Source organism: Cajanus cajan, chromosome 7 (genome assembly GCF_000230855.2).
Source record: "Cajanus cajan strain Asha chromosome 7, NIPB_CcT2T_4, whole genome shotgun sequence".
Classification (NCBI taxonomy): domain Eukaryota; kingdom Viridiplantae; phylum Streptophyta; class Magnoliopsida; order Fabales; family Fabaceae; genus Cajanus; species Cajanus cajan.
In genome coordinates, this window is record NC_138523.1 from 43552808 (window position 1) to 43576179 (window position 23372).

General features: G+C 31.6%; 3 protein-coding genes across 7 annotated transcripts; 2 read left to right on the forward strand and 1 right to left on the reverse strand.

Moving 5' to 3' along the window:
- Positions 1-1965: 1965 nt before the first annotated feature.
- Positions 1966-10369, forward strand: RECQSIM (RECQ helicase SIM). 5 transcript variants are annotated; one of them, XM_020354867.3, is made up of 16 exons: positions 1980-2769; positions 3107-3326; positions 3402-3512; positions 3784-3973; positions 4057-4360; positions 4508-4713; positions 5038-5094; positions 5672-5752; positions 5838-5901; positions 6077-6176; positions 6249-6332; positions 6598-6685; positions 7007-7123; positions 7234-7326; positions 8092-8356; positions 9656-10369. In XM_020354867.3, the coding sequence occupies exons 1-16, from the start codon at positions 2307-2309 to the stop codon at positions 9658-9660; spliced, it is 2448 nt and encodes an 815-aa protein (XP_020210456.2). In that variant the 5' UTR covers positions 1980-2306; the 3' UTR covers positions 9661-10369. The 5 variants fall into 5 exon arrangements, with proteins under 5 accessions (XP_082915876.1, XP_020210456.2, XP_020210457.2 ...); XM_020354865.3 differs by lacking the exon at positions 9656-10369 and having other exon boundaries at positions 1983-2769; positions 8092-8635; XM_020354869.3 differs by lacking the exon at positions 9656-10369 and having other exon boundaries at positions 2594-2726; positions 8092-8635.
- Positions 10370-12217: 1848 nt separating this feature from the next.
- On the reverse strand, positions 12218-15178 carry ATATG18A (Transducin/WD40 repeat-like superfamily protein). The gene is made up of 4 exons (XM_083059751.1): positions 14286-15178; positions 13318-13525; positions 13077-13203; positions 12218-12513 (listed from the first exon to the last, which is right to left on the reverse strand). Exons 1-4 carry the CDS (start codon positions 15006-15008, stop codon positions 12423-12425), a joined length of 1149 nt encoding a protein of 382 aa, XP_082915877.1. The 5' UTR covers positions 15009-15178; the 3' UTR covers positions 12218-12422.
- Positions 15179-16906: 1728 nt separating this feature from the next.
- On the forward strand, positions 16907-22767 carry LOC109816923 (P-loop containing nucleoside triphosphate hydrolases superfamily protein). The gene is made up of 15 exons (XM_083059753.1): positions 16907-17190; positions 17270-17428; positions 17531-17620; positions 17759-17887; positions 18182-18282; positions 19139-19253; positions 19726-19857; positions 20265-20330; positions 20531-20710; positions 20919-21014; positions 21189-21323; positions 21703-21785; positions 21894-21931; positions 22035-22243; positions 22507-22767. The coding sequence occupies exons 1-15, from the start codon at positions 17014-17016 to the stop codon at positions 22597-22599; spliced, it is 1803 nt and encodes a 600-aa protein (XP_082915879.1). The 5' UTR covers positions 16907-17013; the 3' UTR covers positions 22600-22767.
- Positions 22768-23372: the final 605 nt, after the last annotated feature.

The window sequence follows — 23372 nt, forward strand, 5'->3', positions numbered from 1 at the left end:
ATTTGTAATTAATGTATTAGTCTAAAAATAACAAAGGAACAAACAATATGAATTGAGTTCGGACTCATTCTAATTAAGAAATATGGACAATGATTTCCTCCTCTTGTGTGGGGCAATCTTAAGTTTTACATTTTTTCATAAGGTGAGTACTTTGACAATTTCTTTCTTGTACTCTTTATTATATATTGAAATTTATTGAAAATGAAAAACCTTAAGAAGATGTAAAACCCATTACGATTTATGATTTTTGTTAAATTGAAAAAACATTTAGATTTTTATATAAATAATTTAGTCATAATTGATAACATTCTTCTTTTGATAAATAATATGATAGTTTTCTTTAATTATTTACAAATTAATAACATATTTAGTCATATCATATATTATGTATATTTGTAACACATTAATCATTATATTTTAACATGTTTTTTTTATGTTTTTTATTTTCTTAAAATGTTATTATGTTTGTAAATAAAATAATATTTTTTAAAATTTCAACTTTCTTAAAAAGTGGGGGAGTTTCCTCACCTATCATCGGTTTGATGCATACATTGGACGGTAAGAGAACAATGTTTTTACACATGTTCAGGAAACTTTACTATTTACTCCTTTGTTTCATTTTCTATTTGATTCGTACTCTAATATGCAATAACATTGTTCAAGAAAACATAATTCAAGCCTCTGCTGAGAAATCATTAATCTAAGTTTGATAACATGACAACGGCTCAATACTTTGGGTTGTAGAAATTTTATTCTGTTTTTTACATATACAAGAAAACATAATTCAAGCCTCTGCTGAGAAATCATTAATCTAAGTTTGATAACAAGTTTGATCAATTATCTGAAAAGGATTTTATATCTCATTTAAAAACGTGTTAGTAACTCAAAATAAAATAAAAATTAAAGCAACATTGCTTTTAAATTATATTTTGGATTTAAACGAAGAAAATATCTTCATTGGTTAGTTGATTTCATATTACATTTCTTAAAATCATTTATCTTTTATATTATATTTGTTAAAAATATTTATATTGTTTATTTTAAATTAGAATTTTTGTCACTTATTTTGTTTTAGATATTATTGGACATATATATCTTACAAAAGGATGACATTAAAGTATTGATTTAAAGTATTGATTTATTTATTTTGTTAAATTATAAAATATTAATTTATTTAATATTTGATGTTTTACTAATATGTTAGAACGTTATATGTTTTATTCAATAATATTATTATAGGCGTACTATTTGGAAAAGTTACGTTGACCTAATGCAACACTTATTTGATAAATATAATTTTAATAATTTTATTATATTAGTTTTTTAATAGTTTACCAACAAATATAATATTCAGGTTAAGTTTGATAAATTTTAAATTTTGTTTAATTTGTTGATATATGTATTGTATTTACGATAAAAAAATAAATAAAATTTATTTATGCATGAGAAAACCTGTGTTATTGTAGAAAGAGTAGAAATCATTTTGTGAAGTTGAATATTTGATTTATATTATATTTTTAATTATGTTTTATTTATTTTATACATTTAAATATAATAATTATAAAAATTATTTATGAATTTTAAATGTTAATTTTGATTATGATAATGTCAAAATTGTTATTGAATAACAAATTTATGTTATTTAATATATTTGGTTTAATTGATAAAAAAAATTATATCTTTAATTTAATTAATGTGCTTTAAAATGGAAAAAAAAAATTACCCTTTTTTCCCACCATTTTTTGTTTTAAAATAAACAAAAAGTATTAGTATACGATAAAAAGTAGTTTTATTTTTTAATTTAATGATCATATTTTATAATAAATATATTCATTAAAATGAATGAAATCAATTTCAATTTCTGAAAATTTAAAAATAAAATTGAATGTTTTATCAAAATGTTAATAATCTATTAAATAAATAATTAAAATAAACAATATTTTAAATTAATGAAAAAAGTATATGTATTAAATATTATGATTTTTAATATTATTTTTAACTTATTCTTAATATTACTGTATTATATATTTATTGATGTTATTGATATTTATTTATATAATTAATTAAATATTTCTTCATCAAATTTATTAAAATAAATCGTTTATTAATTTTTAATTATAAAAAGATTTGGCGGGATTGAGCGATGTTCTCTTCGTGAACCCTTTAAATTTGTTCCGAAAACAAACACTGCGGAAGGAGATCTTACTTTCTTAATTCTATTTTGCTTTTGATTTTTCTTTTTCCCCCATTCTCGAAAGCAAAAGGGGATCTTTCTTTCTTAATTTTAATTTATAGAAAGAAATGCAATGGAGGGCAACAACACATGTTCGGACCAAGTGATTGCAGAAATGATTGAAATGGGTTTTGAGTATTCAAATATCGTCGAAGCCATAAAAGAAGTGGGTCTCTCTGTTCCTAGGGTTGTGGAGCACATCCTCAAAACCCCCAAATTGCAAGAACACAACAAGAACCCTCTCAGAAGACAACCTTTGCGCACGTGTCGTCTAGTTCGGCAGTCCAAGATATTCGACCATTTCCACTCCAATGATGTCCAAGAACACACGGAGGATTTCCCCGATCCCATTCCATTTGTGCTTTCAGAGCCATTTCAAGTTCAAGATTCGGATGTTGCATCAGATTGGGAGCGGAAAGTTAGCAACTTGATGCAAAAGCATTTTGGGTTTTCATCCTTGAAGAGTTTTCAGAAGGAAGCCCTCTCTTCCTGGGTTGGTCATAAAGACTGTCTTGTCCTCGCTGCAACAGGATCTGGTTTTGTACTTTAATTATTCAATATTTGCGCCTTATGACATGTTTGGATAATTTTTTCTTGAATCATTTTAAAAGAGAAAAATAGAAAATAAAAATGAAAATAAACTGTCCTATAAACTAAAACTAACTGATGCATGAATTCAAATAAGATTTTAAAGAAGTTAATACGAAATAACTTTTATAATATGACTTATGCATAAATTAATTTTAGTTTATAAAGAAATTTATTTCATTTTTACTTCTTAACTTGCTACACTAAAAGTAAAGAGATCCTTATCCTTACTTACTAGTTACTGTAGTTTTTGTGCATTTATTTATGATTATGTTTTTGGCACAGGCAAGTCTCTATGCTTTCAGATTCCTGCATTGTTGTCCGGGAAAGTCGTGGTTGTGATTTCGCCCTTAATAAGCCTCATGCACGACCAGTGTTTAAAGCTAACAAAACATGGAATCAGTGCTTGCTTTCTTGGCTCGGGGCAACCTGATGATACTGTTGAACAGAAAGCAATGAGAGGCTTGTATAATATAGTTTATGTCTGCCCAGAGACACTGTTGAGGTATGGTTTGGAGCCTTGATCTGCCTGACCAGTTTCAATGAATAAAAGTTGATCTTGAAGTCCATCGTTTTGTAGATTGATTCAGCCACTGCAAAAGCTTGCAGAAAGTCGCGGTATTGCTTTATTTGCAATTGACGAGGTACATTGTGTTTCTAAATGGGGTCATGATTTCCGTCCGGACTACAGGTCTGTTTTTTATCCCGTGTGTTTCCTTATTGTTCATGGCTTGCTCAGATGAACTGGATTGATGACTTTACTTAGAACATCTTAAATGATTGAAAATGTAACTTGTGATTTGCATATTGAAGAAAGTTAGATCAGTTATTGGTTATTTTGATTGGTTATCATGCATATTTCATTTGTTTTTTGTTTGGTGCACACTTCACAATTTATTTAATGTTTTTAGTCTACTGAGTGTCATAAGTATGACCTGTTTTGAAATGTTTTTTTGTTTTAGCCGACTGTCTGTGCTGCGGGAAAATTTCAGTGCTAGTAAGCTAAAATCCCTGAAATTTGATATACCTCTGATGGCCTTGACAGCTACGGCTACAAAAAGAGTTCAAGAAGACATTTTAAAATCACTACGCATGTCAAAAGAAACGAATGTTGTTCTTACATCGTTTTTTCGATCTAATTTACGCTTCATGGTGAGTTTGTTAATTATAACTTGTACATTCATCTCTGAATATACAATCTTGTTACACTTCAGATTTATTGTGGCTTCATACAGGTAAAGGATAGTCGAACATCAAAGGCTTCTTATGCAAAAGACTTTTGTGAATTGATTGAAGTATATGGTAGAAAGCAAAATATTGATGGAAATGAAAAGGCTTTCATGTCAGATGATTCAGATTATGTTTCTCATGGCTCCGATGCTTGTAGTAGCTCTGATACAGACAGTGTTTCTCCTGATGATGTGGATGACAACCAAGATGATTATGCTTACAAAGATGATTTTTTAATGGGAAGAGAATTGTCAGTTGAGTTTTTGGAAAATGATATGGATGTTGTTCAAAATGTGGATAAATCGCATGGTAAAAATTTTACTTCTATTACTGACTTTATCATAAATAATTTAGTTAAGAAATTGAATGCAATTTTGGTGCAAATAATTAAGAAAATCAATCACATTGACATGCATAATTCCTAATTGTATGTATTGTTATATTTTATAAATGCAGTTATCCATGGTGAAAAGCCTCCTCACATGGGATTGGAATTACCCGAGGCAATTGATCCACCTAAGAAACCAGAAGGACTTAAATTTCTTAAAGAGCCTTTGGAACATGGACCAGCAATCATATATGTATCCACCAGAAAAGAAACTTTGAGAATTGCAAAGTATCTATGCAAGTTTGGTGTGAAGGCTGCTGCTTATAATGCAGGGGTATGGGTTATATATTATACTCTATATCTTGTTTGGTTAGATGGTAGTGAATTAGAATTTATCAGGTTAACCATGTTAATTGACAAGAGAATCTTCAATTCTAAGACATCATGAATTACTAGGAAGCAGAATTTTAAAATTTATTTGTCGTTTTCTCTTCTGTTTTAATTTCAAACTATCCTGTTATGCTTTATTTTGGATTTCATCAAACCAAGCTTGATAATTATTGAAGAAATGTTTGTTGCACATTCTTCCCACTCACCATTTGATTTATGTTGTTTGTTAGGTTTTAAACTAATTTATGAGCACAATCTCTTTTTCCAGCTTCCCAAATTGAATCTAAGAAGGGTTCATAAAGGGTTTCATGAAAATACTTTAGAGGTATGTTTCTGGAGCTTGAACTAAATATTGTAGATGTTCCACGGGAGGGGGGTTTGAAGAGGGGCTAAAGTGTTTTATTTGAATTGAGATGGCCTGTTATCAGTTATGGTATGATATCATTGCATCTTCTTATATATGCGGTGTGCTATTCACATAACTACTATATAAATGAATCGAACTTTTTATCTGATTTTGATGGGCTTTCTGAGTTTCACGTGTTTGCAACTTTGCATACCAAATCTCTTCATTCCCCCTTCCCCTATGTTATCTGACTTTGATGGCTTTGGCTGTTTGAAGCCCTGCCATGCTTATCATACATCTAAGTTTGGTGTTTCTTTGTAATTTATTGTTTTCTACTGCTTAAGTCTTTACATAATCAAGCCCCCAAAAAAATGAAGAACTGAATTTTGTGAAAGTTTGGTGATATCGAGACATGGATCTGAATTGTTTTTACCCTTGTTTATTCCTATGTCGTTTTTGTTTACTACATAATTTCAATCATTTCCTACATTCTGGAACCATAAAAAGTTTTTCCAAATAACATGTTTGCTGTATGCATGTGTGTTATATCATTCAGGTTATTGTTGCTACAATAGCTTTTGGAATGGGTATTGACAAATCAAATGTCAGAAGAATCATTCACTATGGTTGGCCACAGGTTTGTTTTTCAAATACATATATCCTGCCATTATTAATTATAGAGTTGACGAAATCTCAAATAATTGGATATGTATATTGATCAGAGTTTAGAAGCCTACTACCAAGAAGCTGGACGGGCTGGTCGAGATGGGAAATTAGCAGATTGCAGTAAGTTTAACTATACTAGAATATAATTTTTACCTTGTGATGCACTTTTCCTTTGTTCTTCTCTCAGCTTTTTGGTTAGATTTTAAAACTTATATTACTCCCTTAATTCACATTAGTATGTTGCTTATTGTTCTTTTTTTTTTTTTGGCACCATTTGCATTTTCCCAACAACCAGTTCTGTATGCAAACCTAGCAAGCAAGCCGTCACTTTTGCCTAGTCGGAAAAGTGAAGAACAGATGAAACAGGCATATATCATGTTGTCTGATTGTTTCAGGTTTGCTTTGATAAATACATCTTTGTCTTTTGTCTGTTTTATTTAGCACGGAATCTTAATGTATATTTTCAGATATGTAATGAATACTTCATGCTGTCGAGCAAAGACATTAGTTGAATACTTTGGAGAGGATTTCAGTCATCAGAAATGTCTCTTGTATGTGAAGTTCTGTCTCAATGCCTTGCAGTTTTATTATGTTTCAGCATTCACTTAAGTGAAAAGATATTTTAAAATATAATAGCTTGTATTGAGTTACCTATCTTGATTATTGCATTAACATATTTGCTTCATTTTGTAATTAAGGGGTTATCTTGTGGCAACGTGACTGTTTTTACTGGTAGCGAGCTAATTTGTTTGAGTCATTTATTAATGCATGTAGCCTTCATATTGTCGCTTTCCTTATGAACCCCCTTTCATGCAGATGTGACGTGTGCACCAATGGTCCGCCACAACGGCTGAATCTAAAAGAAGAGGCCTGTATTTTACTACAAACTATAGGTGCCCATAATGTAAGTTGTATAGTTTCAATTTTATATCAACTACACTATCGATTAACTCTGTGTTACTCTTACATGTGAATTTATATCAAAATATTGATTCTTGGATTTTCACAGGATATTTTTCATACTTATGTACCTCTTGCTACTTGATGTGTATTTTGTGTGTCTATTTATCTACGTTAAGTTTCAATATGATAAATTGATTAAAAAAAGTGCTTTGTTTTGTGGAGTTCCTAGATCTTTAGTTTAAGAGCTCAAGTTTTGTGGAAAGATTACTTTCTTTGGTCTGTAAGAGGAAAGAAAATGAAGTGACATTGTTATTTTTTTCAGGTATGTAATGATTCCTTGGATTGCTCATATGAAGATGATATATATTCTGGCTCCAAACATAGAGGACTAAGAGAGAGGCCAAACCTTAAGGTGTTAGTTGTAAAAATAAGGCAGCAGGTGAATCTAGTTATAATTGTCATTTCTTATTGTTTGTTACGTTGGATATTTTGTCTTGTTGCCAATCTATGTAACCAGTTTTATTTTCATACTTGAATGTCTGTATACAGTATCCAAAGTTTTTAACCACTGATATATTATGGTGGAGAGGTCTTGCTCGATTATTGGAAATTAAAGGATTCATAAGGGAAGGAGATGACAAGGTATAATTAATTGCTTTACTTAGAAGTAACCTATCCTTATAGCTTTTATATATAATAGTGGAAATGAGGTCGTGTCCTTATGTATTTTATTTAAATAAAAAATTAAAAAAAAATGATAGAGTAAACGAAAGTTAAGATACACAAAGTGGTCATTTATAGTTGAAAAGACAAAATAGTCTAATCAAAATGTTTACATGAAAGATGTCTTTATTAATAGTACTAATAAAAAAGAACTTTATATATTTATAATTATCAAATTGTGCTCATAAATTTCATGGTAGAAATATCTGGATTTGTTACATCTAAAAATAAATAAATGATGCATACAATTGAGGAGTGATCCTTCGAGAAGGTGATTTTAAATACAAAAATGCTAATATCATATTTCTGGACACTACCCAACACACTTCCTATTATTATGACATTCATATTAATTTAATTCATTAATAGAAAGTGTTACCTATTATTATGAGATCCATATAAATTTAACTCATTAATAGAAAGTGTTAAAAGAGTGTGTTGCTCTCATTGTATTAAAACATAATGATCTAAAAAACATCACAAGGAAAACTCTTTTTAAGGCCTTTTGAATTTTGAGGATTGGTCAGAATGATATTTTCTGCATTCAGCATGAAAGCGGAAATGTGTCACTCTAGCACTGCCATGCACTTTAATACATTCTTCCAAGTCCTAAACTCCAAGCAAAAGTATAGTGTCATTGGTAATTCTTTGTGATTTGATTAAGTTTTCTCCATACAATTGCAGATCCATGTTCAGGTAAAATACCCGGAGCCAACAGAATTGGGGATGGAATTTGTGAAGTCTATGAGTGAGCAAGATTTCTATGTCTACCCTGAGGCAGATATGTTGCTTACAAGGAAAAGTAACAAACCATTTTCCTCATTCTCGGAATGGGGAAGGGGTTGGGCTGATCCTGAGATCCGCCGCCAGCGCTTGGAAAAAATGAATCTCAATAAAAAGCCAAAGATGCTACCAAGTCCCAAAAACAAAAGGCAACGAAGGAGAAAAGGTAAGAAATGGCAATCTGATTTGAGGACTTCTCGTGGTAGACTAGTAGCAAAACTCACAAAATTTAAGTGATATTTTATCTAGCTTTTAAAACATACGATTTACAGTATTTTTAGTTTACAGTTTGTCTCGTTACAAATAAGTTTTCAAACATACTTACTCATTGGCACCTGGAAGGGAATTCATTCGTCTGTGATCATCTCAATTTTTTCATTAGTTGTTAAGTCACAATCAAACATTAATTGCTTTTCATTTTAAATCATTGTTTTTTTTTTTTTCTTGTTTCGTGTATATCTTGAAGAATGTATAGCGGTTAATCCACTTAAAACAAAGGTAAATCACATGAATAGCAAAGATACGTTTTTATTCTCCATGCAGCAGTTTTTTGTTCAGCTGTTCTCGTGTGGGTTTGAAACTAATCATGATACCCTCCTACGCTGCCTTTGATAATGGGTTGTGAATTCAGTTTTACAATTTTGGAATACTTCATTTTACAAAGTTGTTTACAATTATTGACATAATATTTTAACAAGGAAAATGATTATTTTTTTGTTACTTAATGATGGGTTATTTTTGTTTTATTAATGATATTCTTGAGTTTGCATCTCATTTTGTTCTGACTTGAGTGTGAATTCCATGTTATTACTTGTATAGAATATTCACTGTTTTTTTTAATGATCAGACTTTGTCGAAAAGATTTCATTGATTATTTTTAATTACTTTTTATTTTTTATTTTTTTGAAACTTGAACCTAAGACATTTTTTAAGGAATTTAAGTCTGGTATCATTTACCTGTCAAAAAAAAGTCGTGTCACTTAGATTAGTAATGCTAATAAAAGTGGTTTTTTAATGAAACCATAATAAATTATTAATTTATAGTAATAATAATTTCCATGTATGCCAAAATAGAATGGATAGCAAAATGTTGCTGTCATGCATTTTATTTAACTCCTATTGAGTACTGTATTTTAAAGGAAAAAGCAAAATAAATATAATTATTAATTTAAAAAAAATCAAATGGATAGATTTTTAATGATTTCATGATTCATTATATATTTTGTTCCAATTCATTTAGAATTTATTTAATGGATATAGTTATGCAAAATTGTAAATGCCTCTAACTTGATACCCTTAAAAAAACTAGTTTGATCAACACCTACTGTGTGAATGAATGAGGGGAAACAAAAGAGAGAAAATTTTAATATTTGAATTAGAGGAAAATTGATAAAGATAATTTTTTTTAAAAATATATTTCTTAATATTAAAATTTTTACTTTAACTAAAGAAAAATTTTCAACAGGGTAAAAGATGGCAAGATAAGGGGCACTTGGATATGTATTTTCCCACGAATAAAAAGAAAGAGAACAGATAATTGATTGAAGCACAAGTAACGTGGTAACCCAAAAGCGAAGCAAAGTACAAACAAGGGTCTCCATTGTCAATATCATATATAGTGTAAGACATGTTAGAAACATGAATGAACATGATTCATGGACTTAAGCAACATCGTTTTCGCCATAGTAGGCTTCTCCACGTCGTTCTTATTTTGTGTGCCCAACATAAAGAAATGGCAGAGGAAACAAGTGGCTGCACAAAAACTGAAAATTGTTAGCGAGGCTTTGGAAGTGGCAGAAGAAAGAGTAGTGAGATTCCAAGAAAGACATGACAGAATTTTGAGCCAAATATGTTCCTCTTACTTGACAAATACAGAGCTCCTTGAGGCTGTAACGGGTGCTCGAGCAACCATGAACCAGGCATTGGAGTTTGCCGTTGAGTTGAGGAAAATTCAGATTAAAATCATCACTTCTTTCCCTGATTCAATCGATGTTCTGTTGGATAAGACAAAACCAAGAGGTGCTTGAGATTCTCTTAATTTCAATGTTTGCTTCTGCATCCATAAATGTAATGTGCACACTACATCTTTTTTCCTCATTTCTTACAAATTACTACCATTTTCATGACACAGTTTAATATGTATTTAGTCTGTTTTAGCAACTATACGTATATTTGAGAAGAGTATGATTATTAGTTAGGCATCCATATATTTAGTTTGTTTTTCTTTAGGTCATTTAATATTTTAAAAAGCTAATAATTAAAATTTGTTTAAGTCAAGGTTTTAAAAAATTATTTTCAGAAGTATAACTCGTTGTTTAAGTATTTTTTAAAACTATGAAAACATTAAAACAAAATTTCATTGAGTTGGAAAAAGTTTCTGAATAAAGAATCAACACAAAAAGAAAGTGGTTGTTTTCTTAAAAACCTAACATTAGAGTATGTTTGTGACAAAAAATAATTTCTCCATTTCAACTGTTTTTATGGAAAAAAAAAAAAAGTTGTTAATAAGTTGTATGTTTTAAAAAATAGATGAAATTAATAAAAAGTTTTTTTAAAAAAATAAATTGTATGATATCTTCATATGTTTGATTATTTTGGAAAACTTTTTTCTTTTTAACATATTCTTTATTCTTTAACTATATTATTAGTATAGAATATTCATCGACTTTGTTAATGATTAACATTTTCTTAATTTATTAATATATAAAAATTCTTTTTAGTCAAACAAAGTTAATTTTATTAAATTTATTTTTTAACAAATCTAAATATAAACTAATTTCTATTATAGTCCATTGTATATATAATTAATTATTAAAATAATTTATTTTTTTACAATTATGACAAACACACCCATATATTATACACTAAAATCGTCAATTAGAAAGAGAAAAAAATCTTTAACTCTTCCCATTCTTTTAATCAAATATCTTAGACACTAGCAAAATATACTATAATTAGTAAAATAATTTTATTCTTTAAATATGTAATTAAAAGTTTAATTTTTTATTAATATCTATAAAAATATTTATCGAAAGAAATTAATCTTTTAAATAGATCCCTTTCTCAAAAGATAAGATTAGTCCTTAATTCTTCACTAAATACTCAAAACAACCCATCTACTTTTAGAAAATGAATTCCACACGGTACCCATTGCTAAGAAACACATCTTGATCATCTCAAACTACAATTTTTTTTATCCTTATTTTTATAATTATTTTTTAACCGTATATATTTCAATTTTAAAAAATATTATAAAACAATTCATATTATTTATTAAAACCTAAAATAAAATTTATATATTTAGAAATATATAAATTTTAGTGTTTAGATGGTATACTTTGACTTTTAAATTTTAAAATATTAAAATTTTAATATTTTTGTTAGAATGAACAAATATTGATATATTAAGACTTTGAATATTTAAAATATTTTGTTTTTATATTTATTTTTTCTTAGGTATTATTTTTCAATATCATATTTTAATAGCTTAAAAAAGAAAAAAAAAACTCTTAGACAGATTTTTTTCAAAGAAAAAATTATAAATTTTCTGTTTGCGAGTTTGCGGGCTGACAAATTTTTTAATTCATTTCATTTCACAAAGCGAACATATATACATTAAAAAGCAGGTTCCATGGACCGGACCTTAAACGGCAGAACCAATCACATACCCACCTCTATGTATAATAGAAAAAATATATACTAATTAAATGTTAAATATTAAAATCTAAAAACGCACAGATAAATACTGTATCACGAAATAGTTTGGCACGAGTTTATCCAGCGATGGAGGGTGATTTTGTTTTCTATTTTCATTCCCCCTTTCTTATCCACACGATCAAAGGGAATGCTTTTCGCAAAATAATTGAACGCCAATTCGAACATATTGAAATTTACCGAGAGCTGTTACTAATCTAATGATCCATAAGTAAAGAACCAATGTGTGAAAAAACGTGGAACGTATCTGAACGAATTCAACACAAATAATTAGCATAGCAAATCTACTGTTCTTTCCAAAATAGTTACCACCTTCAAGCGTGAATGCTGCCGACAATTCATTCAGATTTATAATATATACAAGCCAACAGAGTAAATATGACAGCATTAGTGGATTTAGCAATACTCATATTTACAGTTTAAACGTTAAAAATAAATAACATGGTAAACAGAAAATTCAAATAGTATTCACAGAAAGTGCCACTGAATATATATATACATGATGCATCCATACTAAACTAGAATGTCTCTTCTGGCTTTAGGAAGTTGTAATGTTCAAGTTGGGTCATCTCTCCTCCGTTCGCAGAATCAAACTGACATCGATAGAAGCTGCATTAACAATTTCAATGAGGTTCGCATCAGAAGTTTAATTCACAGGAAAAAGAACACGTCAAAGACAAGGAACTAGTGATCATTTTGGAATACGATAATTGATAGCATAGAAATTGATCATTCAACCATGTAAATGGCCTTGGCTAAATAATAATTTATCTATTTGTTTTAAGATATCATGTTTTGCAAAACTGGCATCATTTATCAGTTATATCATAAATTATCAGCATGCGGAAAAATTATAAATAAAAAACAAAGTAAAATATAATGATGCAGCAAGTAGTCTGGTGCCTATATTGAAGAAGCATGGGGGTGGGGGGGGGGGGGGGCATCATCCACTTTAGGACTGTAGAAATCAATCTGATCTGAACAGGTATAGAAATAAATAGAAGTTTAATGCAATAGAAGGAAGTAGGCTTTATAGTTTAGTCCCCAAATCATTATTGCACCATACTGGATGTCTAATATCTCTTAAGCAACCCCACCCCCCACTTTCCAAAAAGCGAAAGTAAGAAAAATCAGAGCCTGACAAACTAAAATATGATCCATTACTGAAATACCTGCCATCCATGCCAAGTATTACAATTGTATTCTTTTGATGGCCAAATGCAACAATATACTGCAAACCTTCTTGCAAGCGAAATTGAGCTACAGACCACTCTGAGCTAAAATACTTAGGTAGCACACCTATAAAACAGACAAATTAGATGATCACGAGTAACAATTTTCTGTTCTAGTTCTTTCACAATCACTAAAACAAGGCACCACATTTCCACAAAATAACATTCACAGCGCACAAACCTTTAATAAATGAAAGAGACGAAACTGCAGTGGGGCTAGCCGCATTAGGCTCAGAAGTACCATGCGATCTGTCATGCCCCAACAGTCCAGAATCAACCTTTAGGTTGAAAACATGAACGGTCCCCTTGTCACTTGAGACAGCCAGCCACTGTGCAGTGGGAGAGAAAGCAAGGCTGTATATCTCTGCTCTGTCTGCACCCCTCCGTACCTGAAAATCATCACCCCGCAAATTCCCATTCAAACCTCCAAAACACATTTAACTCACAAGAAGCCTCAAAACATTAATAGCAATCTATTTCTCAAAAAAGCTACTAAGCATGCATTCAGTTCCAACAACCCTACTCCCATGAAATTAATTTCGTGCAAATTACAGAGACCCCTTATGGTTTCTTGAAATTTCACACTATAACTCCCACAGTAACACCTTTAATTATTTGAAATATATTACACTGACACTATTGTTATCCAAGAAACACATTACACTGGATACCTAAACACATTATTAGAATGATTTATAGGAGAATTAAACAAAGGAAAAAACTTAGATGCAATTTCTTAAATGCTTTTGAAGTTGTTCTTCAATTATAATTAGCATTTCATCTTGATAACTTATGTTGAGCTCCTCAAATGTTTTCGGTGTTGCTTTTCAGTCAAAATTGGAATTTCATCTCAATAAACAATGTTGATTTTTAATGCAGACCTTAATTATATATGTTATCAAGGTGGAACTCTAATTCTGATTGCAAACCAATACTATAAGCAGTCATGCAACCAAGTTGCAATTCCTTGGGTGATTTTGGCATTGTTGTTCATTCTTAATTGAAGTTTCTTCTCATTTACCTATGTTGTTCTTGAATGCATAGAGTATATAACTGAAGTGAAACTCTAATTTTGAAAAGAGAACAATGGAAAAAGCATTTTAAGTTTTGTGGCAAGTGAAAAGCAAGAAAGAATGAGATGGAATAGACCTCTTGGAGCAAGGAACCATCGAGGGTGTTGAAGAGCCTAACGAGGGTGCCCTTGGAGCTGGCGGTGGCGAGCAAGCGTCCATCGTGAGTGAGGGCGAAGGAGGCAATTCGGGAATCATGAGCCATGATGAACTTGGTCCTCTTGGAGGCGTAGTGCTCAACCCTAACCTGGCCCTTCTGCAGGCCAGGGCACACCAACACCATGGTGGCGGAAACGTGAGAGAGGTCGCAGAGGCCCTTAGGGTTAGCAATAGTCTCAATTTGGTGAAGCACCTTGAGATCGGCGAAATTGTACACGAAGATCTTGTGGGCCAGGACCACCACGATGCGGTCGCGCCGGAGACGGACGCCCTTCACCTCCGACCGGAAGGAGAGCTCGCCGATGCACCGGGACTGGTGGTCGTCCCAGATCATCACCTTGTTCGGCGGGTACCGGGGGTCGGAGCCGCCGCCCACGAAGGCCAGGATGTTGCAGCGGAAGAGCATGTGGACCAGGCCCACGCCGCCGCCGGGGCCGAAGTCGCGGCGGAAGATCTCGCGGAAGGGGTCGCAGTTGTAGATGCGGAAGCCGTGGTCGGTGGCGGCGGCGAAGCAGCCGGAGTCCTGGTTGAAGGAGAGGTGGAGGAGGGTGGAGGAGTGGGAATCGGGGGTTTGGGTGGCGGTGGCGGTGGCGGTGGGAGGAGCTACCTCGTCGGAATCTAGGGTTTGTGGCGTGTGAGACATTGTTTGGTTATCGACGAATGGAATTGAGTTTGGAAAGGAATCTATGTGAGGTGGGTTGGATCGTGCGTGTACAAGGATGGATGAATTTACGATATTACTTTTCTTTTCTCTTCTTCATACCATTTCACCCAAAACACACGGTAACATACCAACCGCTGACCCCTATCTTCATCATCTTCTAATCATAATAATCCACATCTTATTCCTTTTTTTTTATTTCTTTTTTCAATATAATATATCTACTATCTATCTATATGTAAATAAATAAAATAACCCAACAAATGTACATCCTTTAACTTATTCTATATTATCATATATATGTCTAAAAATATGTACCACTTACATCATTTTAGATATGCTTGTTTTTTGTTTTATATTTATCTTAATTTATCAAATTATCAATTTACTTAAGTCCTCTCTTAAAAAATAAAACCTGTTTGGAATTTTAAGTGGAATAGTATTAAAAAGAGATTTTTATTAATTTTTTTATTCAAATCTAATATTTATATTATTTTTATTATTAATTGTATTTTTAAAAATTCATATTTTTTGTCATTTTAAATCTTATAAATTTATATAATATAGACCTATTAAAATATATATCACAAACTTTTGATTCTAAAAATTTTAATAATCTTGAAAGGTAATATATTCTTACAATTTTTTTAAAAAAAATATAAATTATTATATTTTTACAAAGTCTTTTCAAGTTTATAAGAATTTTATATTTAAATAATCTTTTAAAACAACACTTCATTAAAAGATATGGAAGGAAAATAAAGAGTGGGGGAGACAGAGCGAGAGAGATAAGAGCATCTGCAGTGGAGGTTACTTATAAGCAACCTCCTGTGCCACATCAGCTTTTTTTATTGTTTATAGATTGCTTAAATTTTAGCAAAGTAGATTGCTTAAATTTTAACAAAGTTGCTTGTAAAAGTTCCAGTGCTTAAAAATAAAAAATAAAAAAAAACTAATGTGACACAGGGGGTTGCTTATAAGCAAACTCCACTGCAGATGCTGTGAAAATGAGAAATAAAAGAAGAGAGAGGAAGAGAGTTGGAGTGAGAGGGGTTAGAGATAGGGAAAAAGGGAAATAGAAGGGGAGAGAGAAAGAAAGAGAGTGAGAGAGTGGGAGTGTGAGAGACAGATGGAGAAAAAAAAAAAGAATAAAAGGAGAGAGAAAAGATAGAGATTTTTTTTATTTTTTAAAAAGGATATTACAGGAATATTTTTGTGTTAAAGTGAGATAAAAAAAAATTTAAAAAATTATATTCTTATTTTTTTAAAATAATTATCAAATATAAAAAAAATTAAATTTTTTTACTTAAAATTTCTAAAAATAAAAATATTCACGTACCAAATATTTCATAAAGAAAAAGAATAATGAAAGAAAGAGTAAGATGGCATATTTATAAAAAAAAATGAAATATATATATCATAAGTTAATTATTCACCATCAAAATCAATTTTAAAAATTGAGCATTGGAAATGAAGAAAGAAGTGTATATAAAAAGAGTAAGTATTTGAAAGAAAAAAAATTGAATGTTGAAAATAAGAGAAAGTCACAAATAAAAAAATAAAACGTATTAAAAATATTTTTTTAAAAATATAATAGAAATGTGTTATTAATATAAGAAGTGTATTTATCGTGAGTTAAAAAAAAGTGAAAGAAGGAGGATTAACTCGCGGGTAGCCCAGAAAATTAATTTTTTTTAGAAAGGAAATCAAATAATAAAATTGCAGGGTGTGAATAGTACTCGCCACAAATTCGGGCTAACTCCAACATCAGTGGCGCAGCGCGGCCCAATATATTGGGCCAGACCACACATGGCACGACCCATGTCCAGTGCCCGTTACTTTCAATCGCTCCTCTCTTCTTCTAAAGACCTAAACAAAGGCCAATTTCGCGTGGCATGCTCCACCAAGTAATATTCACACACTGCAGGTACGCCAAACTCGAACCGCCCTAAACGACGCCGCATTCAAATTTTCGCCACCGTTCGTGATGGCGGAAACGCGCGAATCCGCGTCGAAAGAAACCGTTCGCAAAGAAGAAGAAGAAGAAGCTGAGGACCAAAGCTTCGAAGAGCTCGGTCTGGACGCTCGTCTCCTTCGCGCCTTACTCAAGAAAGGGATCGAGAAACCCACTCCAATTCAGCGCGTCGCGATTCCACTCATTTTGGTCACACTTTCTCCATCTTCAACCATCGCCATTCACCGCTCAACTTCACTTACCTTAACCAGTTCACTCGCTGTTTCAGGAAGGCAAGGACGTGGTTGCTCGAGCGAAAACAGGTTCGGGAAAGACCTTCGCGTACCTTCTCCCGTTGCTCCAGAAACTCTTCACTGCCAATGCTGATCGGAAGAAGCTCGCGCCAAATGCTTTCGTTCTTGTTCCTTCTCGTGAACTGTGTCAACAGGTGCGTTTACTTGCTTCAATTTCTATCATCCTTTTTTTATTTATTTTAAATTTGGATAAATTAATTCCGTTTTGTTATTATTTTTTTAATCTAATATTTCAGGTATATAAGGAAGTGCTGTCGCTCATTGAGTTATGCAGAGTTCAGCTGAAAGTTGTGCAGTTGAATGGCAACATGCTTGTTAATGACTTGGTTGGTTATGGCTTCAGAAATCTCGTTTGTTTGTTGTTTTTGTTTTATGGAGAAATTTAAATAGTTAATTTCTGCACCTGATACACGTGTGGACCACACGTGTGCATTGATGTAATTTTCTTTAATTTGGGTTTGCAGCGGGCAGCATTGGCTGGACCCCCTGATGTTTTGATCTCCACTCCTGCTTGCATTGCGAAGTGTTTGTCCAGTGACGTACTGAAGGCGGCATCCATTAACCAATCGCTTGAAACTCTAGTTCTAGATGAGGTGAAATCAAATATAGTGATTTGTTTCTTTAAAATCCTTATTTATTGTTAGCTGTCTATTTCTGAAACGACTATCATTTTGTTTTGTCGTGTTGAATTATATTCATACGGCAATTGCATTTTTGAAATGTACGCAACTTTGTGTCCAAAATATTGTTGGGTTTAATGGTGTTCGTTGATTTGCAATTTTCATGTTTTGGTTCATTTTTAATTTATTAATGATGACTCAAGTTGCTGATGAACAGTCCTTGTTTGCATTTGGTTACATGATTGGTATTCAAAATAATGTTTTCAGGCAGATCTTCTATTATCATACGGCTATGAAAGTGATATAAAAGCTTTTACACCACACGTTCCCAGAAGTTGCCAGTGTCTTCTTATGTCTGCAACATCAAGGTGTGTTATTTTTGGTGTTTCTTCTACATTTGATATTTTTCCGTGTTTTCTGTCATTTTCAAACCTCTCTCTCTGTATATATATCACAAGCAAATAGCTTACAGTAATACAAGTTACATTCACATTTACACCATCAATAGTTTTATATAAAATGTTTTCCATTGATCTGACCATCGAATTATAATCTTATATTACCTATATTGTTTGTATCAAGTCTTGTTACAATTGAACAAAAATAAGAAAACAATCAAATGGTTCTTATTTTCGTGTTTTAAATAGATTCATTATGTTAATTTGATGTGCATAAATGAGATTCAAAATAATTTTGGATTAATCTAAAATTTCACACATATGATCCATATTATAATTTTTTAGTCCAATGGAGTCTTGGCATAAAATTATCTAATAAAAAGTTATTGAATGGTATTAGAGTGAGTATAACTTACACTAGTAATCAATTTGTACTCTATATTAGAATATACTTGCTTCGTGTTTCTTTATACGAGTTAATATGAAACTGAAAACAAACACAATGATATAAAGTTATTAAATGGTATAAGAGTGGGTGTAACTTACACTAGTGTAAGCCTTCTAGTTTCTTTATTAGTTAATATGAAACTGGAAACAAACACGAGGGTCTTTCTTGCACTTTTGAAGATTATATTGTATGCTAGATATGGAGGAAACAAAGTATTATCTCTGTAAAGTTTTACTGGCTCAAGTGTTTTGCTGTGTATCAGTGTATGGTCGTTGACCAACCAATGGCATTATTTTAGGATTTGGCTTACATATACAATGTCCATTTTGTTAATCTCTCATCTGTTGTATTGATTTGTTTCAAATATGCTGTATGCAGCGCGGATGTTGACAAATTAAAGAAGTTGATTCTACACAACCCCTTTATTTTGACTTTGCCTGAAGTTGGAAATCATAAGGATGAAGTCATTCCTAAAAATGTTCAGCAATTTTGGGTAATACATTTCTACCTGTCTTCTTGACACTATGGAGTTAATTGTGGTTGAGTTAATTCTTCACTGTATCTTCAAAATTTTTGCGCAATTTATTTCTACAGAGAAAGGGGGTTTACTGTTTTTCTATATTTGGAATCTATCTTCTTCATTGATACTAAAAGGAAATGGGCCATTCTGGCAAGGTAAAGTTTGATTTAGAGGGAGAAGGGTTTTAACACTTGAAATAAAAATGTCATTTGAATTAGTGGTCCTGATTTTTATTTTATTTTTTTGAATTTAAATCTTTGATATTGATATGTTTTCCCCAAGAGCGTGTTTTAAAGCTATCACTTTGAACATTAGGCTGTGTTTTTATTCCATTTTATTTAAATATTATTTTTTGTTTTCATTTATTTCTGTATCTTTCTGATTCAATACTTTTTCTGTGAAATTGACCAGTTTTAACTGTTTCCATTAAATTTTTTTGTATCAGATCTCATGCCCTGCCAGTGATAAGTTGCTTTACACCCTTGCTCTGCTGAAGTTGGAGTTGGTCCAAAAGAAAGTTCTGATATTCACTAATACCATTGACATGAGTTTCAGACTGAAACTATTCTTGGAAAAGGTATGTGTTTGATATATAACTATCATAAGCCTTCACTTGATGAGCTTTCAGCTTTAGGTATGTGTTACATATACAACTTTTCATGTGGACCCATGCATTGTTTACGCATCAAGCCCTCGTGTTAAAAATAAGCCTCTTTTTTTTTAATGCCTAGTCCTACGTGAAATGGGTATTTTTACATCATTTTTTTTCTTTCTATTTGATTTGTATTTATTTTCATACACTATCAGTTTAATGGATAATAATTAATAAGCACTTTTATGCCCTAAATTTCCCCTTCTATATATCTGCTTGTAATGTTTTGGATTAAGTTTTGAATCAAATTTGAAAATCCTGAAGCAGATAGTATTTTTAAGTTAAAGTTTCTTCTAAAAAAAATTAATTCTTCCTCTCATTTATCCTTGTAGTTTGGGATCAGATCTGCTGTTTTAAATCCTGAGTTGCCTCAGAATTCTCGTCTCCATATTCTTGAGGTATGCAATAATATCCAATTCCTTTCTTTTGGTATGATAACTGCTAAGATTTTTTCTACTTAACCTGATGCTACAGAAGTTTCCAGCCAACGAAGCATGGGTAGTTTATGTTTTCTTCAAAATATGATTTTATTATCAACTCATCATAATTTATGGATCAGCATTTTCTCACGTGATTTTGACAAACCTATTTTTATCAGGAATTCAATGCTGGCCTATTTGATTATCTAATTGCAACAGATCTTAGCCAGTCAAAGGAAAAGGATGAAGAGACCAAAGAAAGTAATGTTGGATCACGGAAGTCTAGAAAACATGCTAAAATAAAATTAGATTCTGAATTTGGAGTTGTAAGGGGGATTGACTTTAAAAATGTATACACGGTATGCAAGTACTCTCTTATATCTATCTGTAGTATGTTAATGTCTTCTGTTGACATGTTTGAAATTGTTGCACTTGCACTGCATATGTGCCTTTTTTGGCAAGAATTGTATACTTTGTTAATTGGTAATTTCATCTTGTTTTATATCATTGTGCCCTTCCCGGTTCACCGAAATCAAGTAGTTAATGCTTTCTCTTGTTGATAAACAGGTTATAAACCTTGAAATGCCTCAGAGTCTTGCGGGATATGTACATCGAATTGGCCGTACAGGAAGAGCATACAGTTCTGGTGCTTCTGTCTCTCTGGTGAGTTTCAGACAAAACAAATCCCCTTTTTCCATTCTGTAAATTCCAAAATGTTTTGTTATTTGAGTCTCGCTCTCTAGCCTGTCTAGGTCCATTGAGTATTTTATGGAGATCCTTGGTGGCACCAAGGTGCATAATCCTGGGTCATTTAGATATTCCGTTGTTTCTTCACAGGTTTCTCCGGATGAGATGGATACTTTAGAAGAAATAAGATCTTTTATTGGAGATGATGAAAGCAAAGGAACAAATTCTATCGTGGAGTTTCCCCTCACCAAGAATGCAGTTGAATCTTTACGGTACAGGGCTGAGGTGATTTATTATTTTCTTTACACTTGGTTAACTTCTTATATATTTTCCTTCAGTATTTGGCTATTAGCTTATAATTAAGAGTCCTCTAGTTCAAAAAGGAAATTATTTATTGTATGCTTCAATATTTTTAAATTGTGACCACAAAAAGGAGGAGAGAAACATTCCTTTTGTGATTATCTTGTCATTCTTGACTTGGTTAAAATTGAGAATATTGGCAAGCATCTTGCACATATTCTCATCTGTTTTTGTTTTGAATGAATAATGTACAGAGAATATATATTGCACTTTCTGTTCTTTTCTGACTTTAGGTGGATGTGATGTAATTTCGTGTAACTCGCTGCTTTTGCAAATGATAATGGTGATTGGCTTTCTCTTGCAGGATGTCGGAAAGAGTGTAACTAAAGTTGCTGTCCGAGAGTCACGAGCGCAGGATTTGAGGAATGAAATTTTGAACTCTGAAAAGTGAGTGCCTCGTATAGCATTTGGTATGGGATTACAGTGAGAACTGTAACTATCATCTTAAGTTTATTCCCTTTCTAATTCATTGCTGCCCACGTGCTTTTATTTTAGGTTGAAAGCCCACTTTGAAACTAATCCAAGAGACCTAGGTAACGTAATTGGTTGATATTGTTGTTAAAGTATAATAATTGTGTCTATATATATATATATATTTCAAGTTGAATTTAAAGAATTGAAATGGTATTTGACCAGATCTACTGAAGCATGACAAAGTATTGAGCAAGAATGCTCCTCCACCGCACCTACGTAATGTGCCTGACTACCTATTAGACAAAACAACGAAAGAGGCAAGGGAAATGGTCAAGCTTGCAAGGGATGCAATGGGAAATAATAATCGCCGCAGAGGATCCAAGAGAAAATTAAGAAAAGATGGAGATCCTCTAAAGGCTATCGCTGCTGTGGTATGATTAACCTATTTTCATGGATTTTACCTTACTTTCATGCAAATTCTAAATCTTTAATGGTTATTATGACTTATGAGTGAGAGAAGGGGCTTATACAGAGGAGGGAAAATGAGGGGATGGAGAGAAAAATTTGTACGGATGCATATAAAATATAAATGTAATGTTGCACGTATCTAAAGATAATGCTTTTAGTTGTTACTTTTTTTTTTTCTATAATATTTATAAGTATTCTGCATGACTTCAATTACATTTTTTGTCAGGGATCAAGAAGACGGCACAAAGATAGGAAGACTGGTGCAAGCAATAGCAACAATAGCGGTGCTAAACATAAACGCAAAAAAAATGATATTTGATTGATTTGCCCTTACAAAGCCTTATAACAGGCTCAATTTTGTTGTAATTTAGTTCCAAATGTCGTAAATCAAATTAGTAAAGTATTGTAATTGTTTTTCCCTTCATATCTTGTAGAACAAGAAGTTATTATTTCTCTTTCCAAAATTAAATTTTGCTCATTGAAACTATGATTTCGCTTTCGTCCATATATTGCATGTGAATCTCGTAATGCTGACAGTAGAATATCTTTCTTTACCATTCCAAATTGGAGTTGAATGTGACCAAGTCATTTTTTTCTTCTTCAATAAGTTGTAAAATGGATATGTTAAAAATTGGTTACTAGTGGCATTAAAAGCTGGAGGAAAAAGTTCTTCATAACATAAAAGGATTCATTCTACATTATTAAGCTGCTCATTTATAACAAATAAGTACATTAAAAAGTAACATACAAGATATGTTAGATAACAAATAAGTACACACACATATATTAGATAATTCAACATCTTCTATTATGAAATGAGGTTATTAGGCACAAGATGGAAAATTATTATTTGCATGTTGCTCTTCTAAAACCGTTGACACATTCTTTATACTTTAAGCTACCTTAAGAGTATTATTCTTACAAGTATGTGCTTAATTACGTGTTTTGAAATAATTATGCTCTAAAATGTTTATTTTTAAAAATAATCCAGCTCATTCATTATGAACAAATGTATTTTCTGTTCTTATTTTTGAAGAATATTTGGTTTTTAAACTAATTTTTTAAAAATAATCTAAAAATTTGATTGAAATG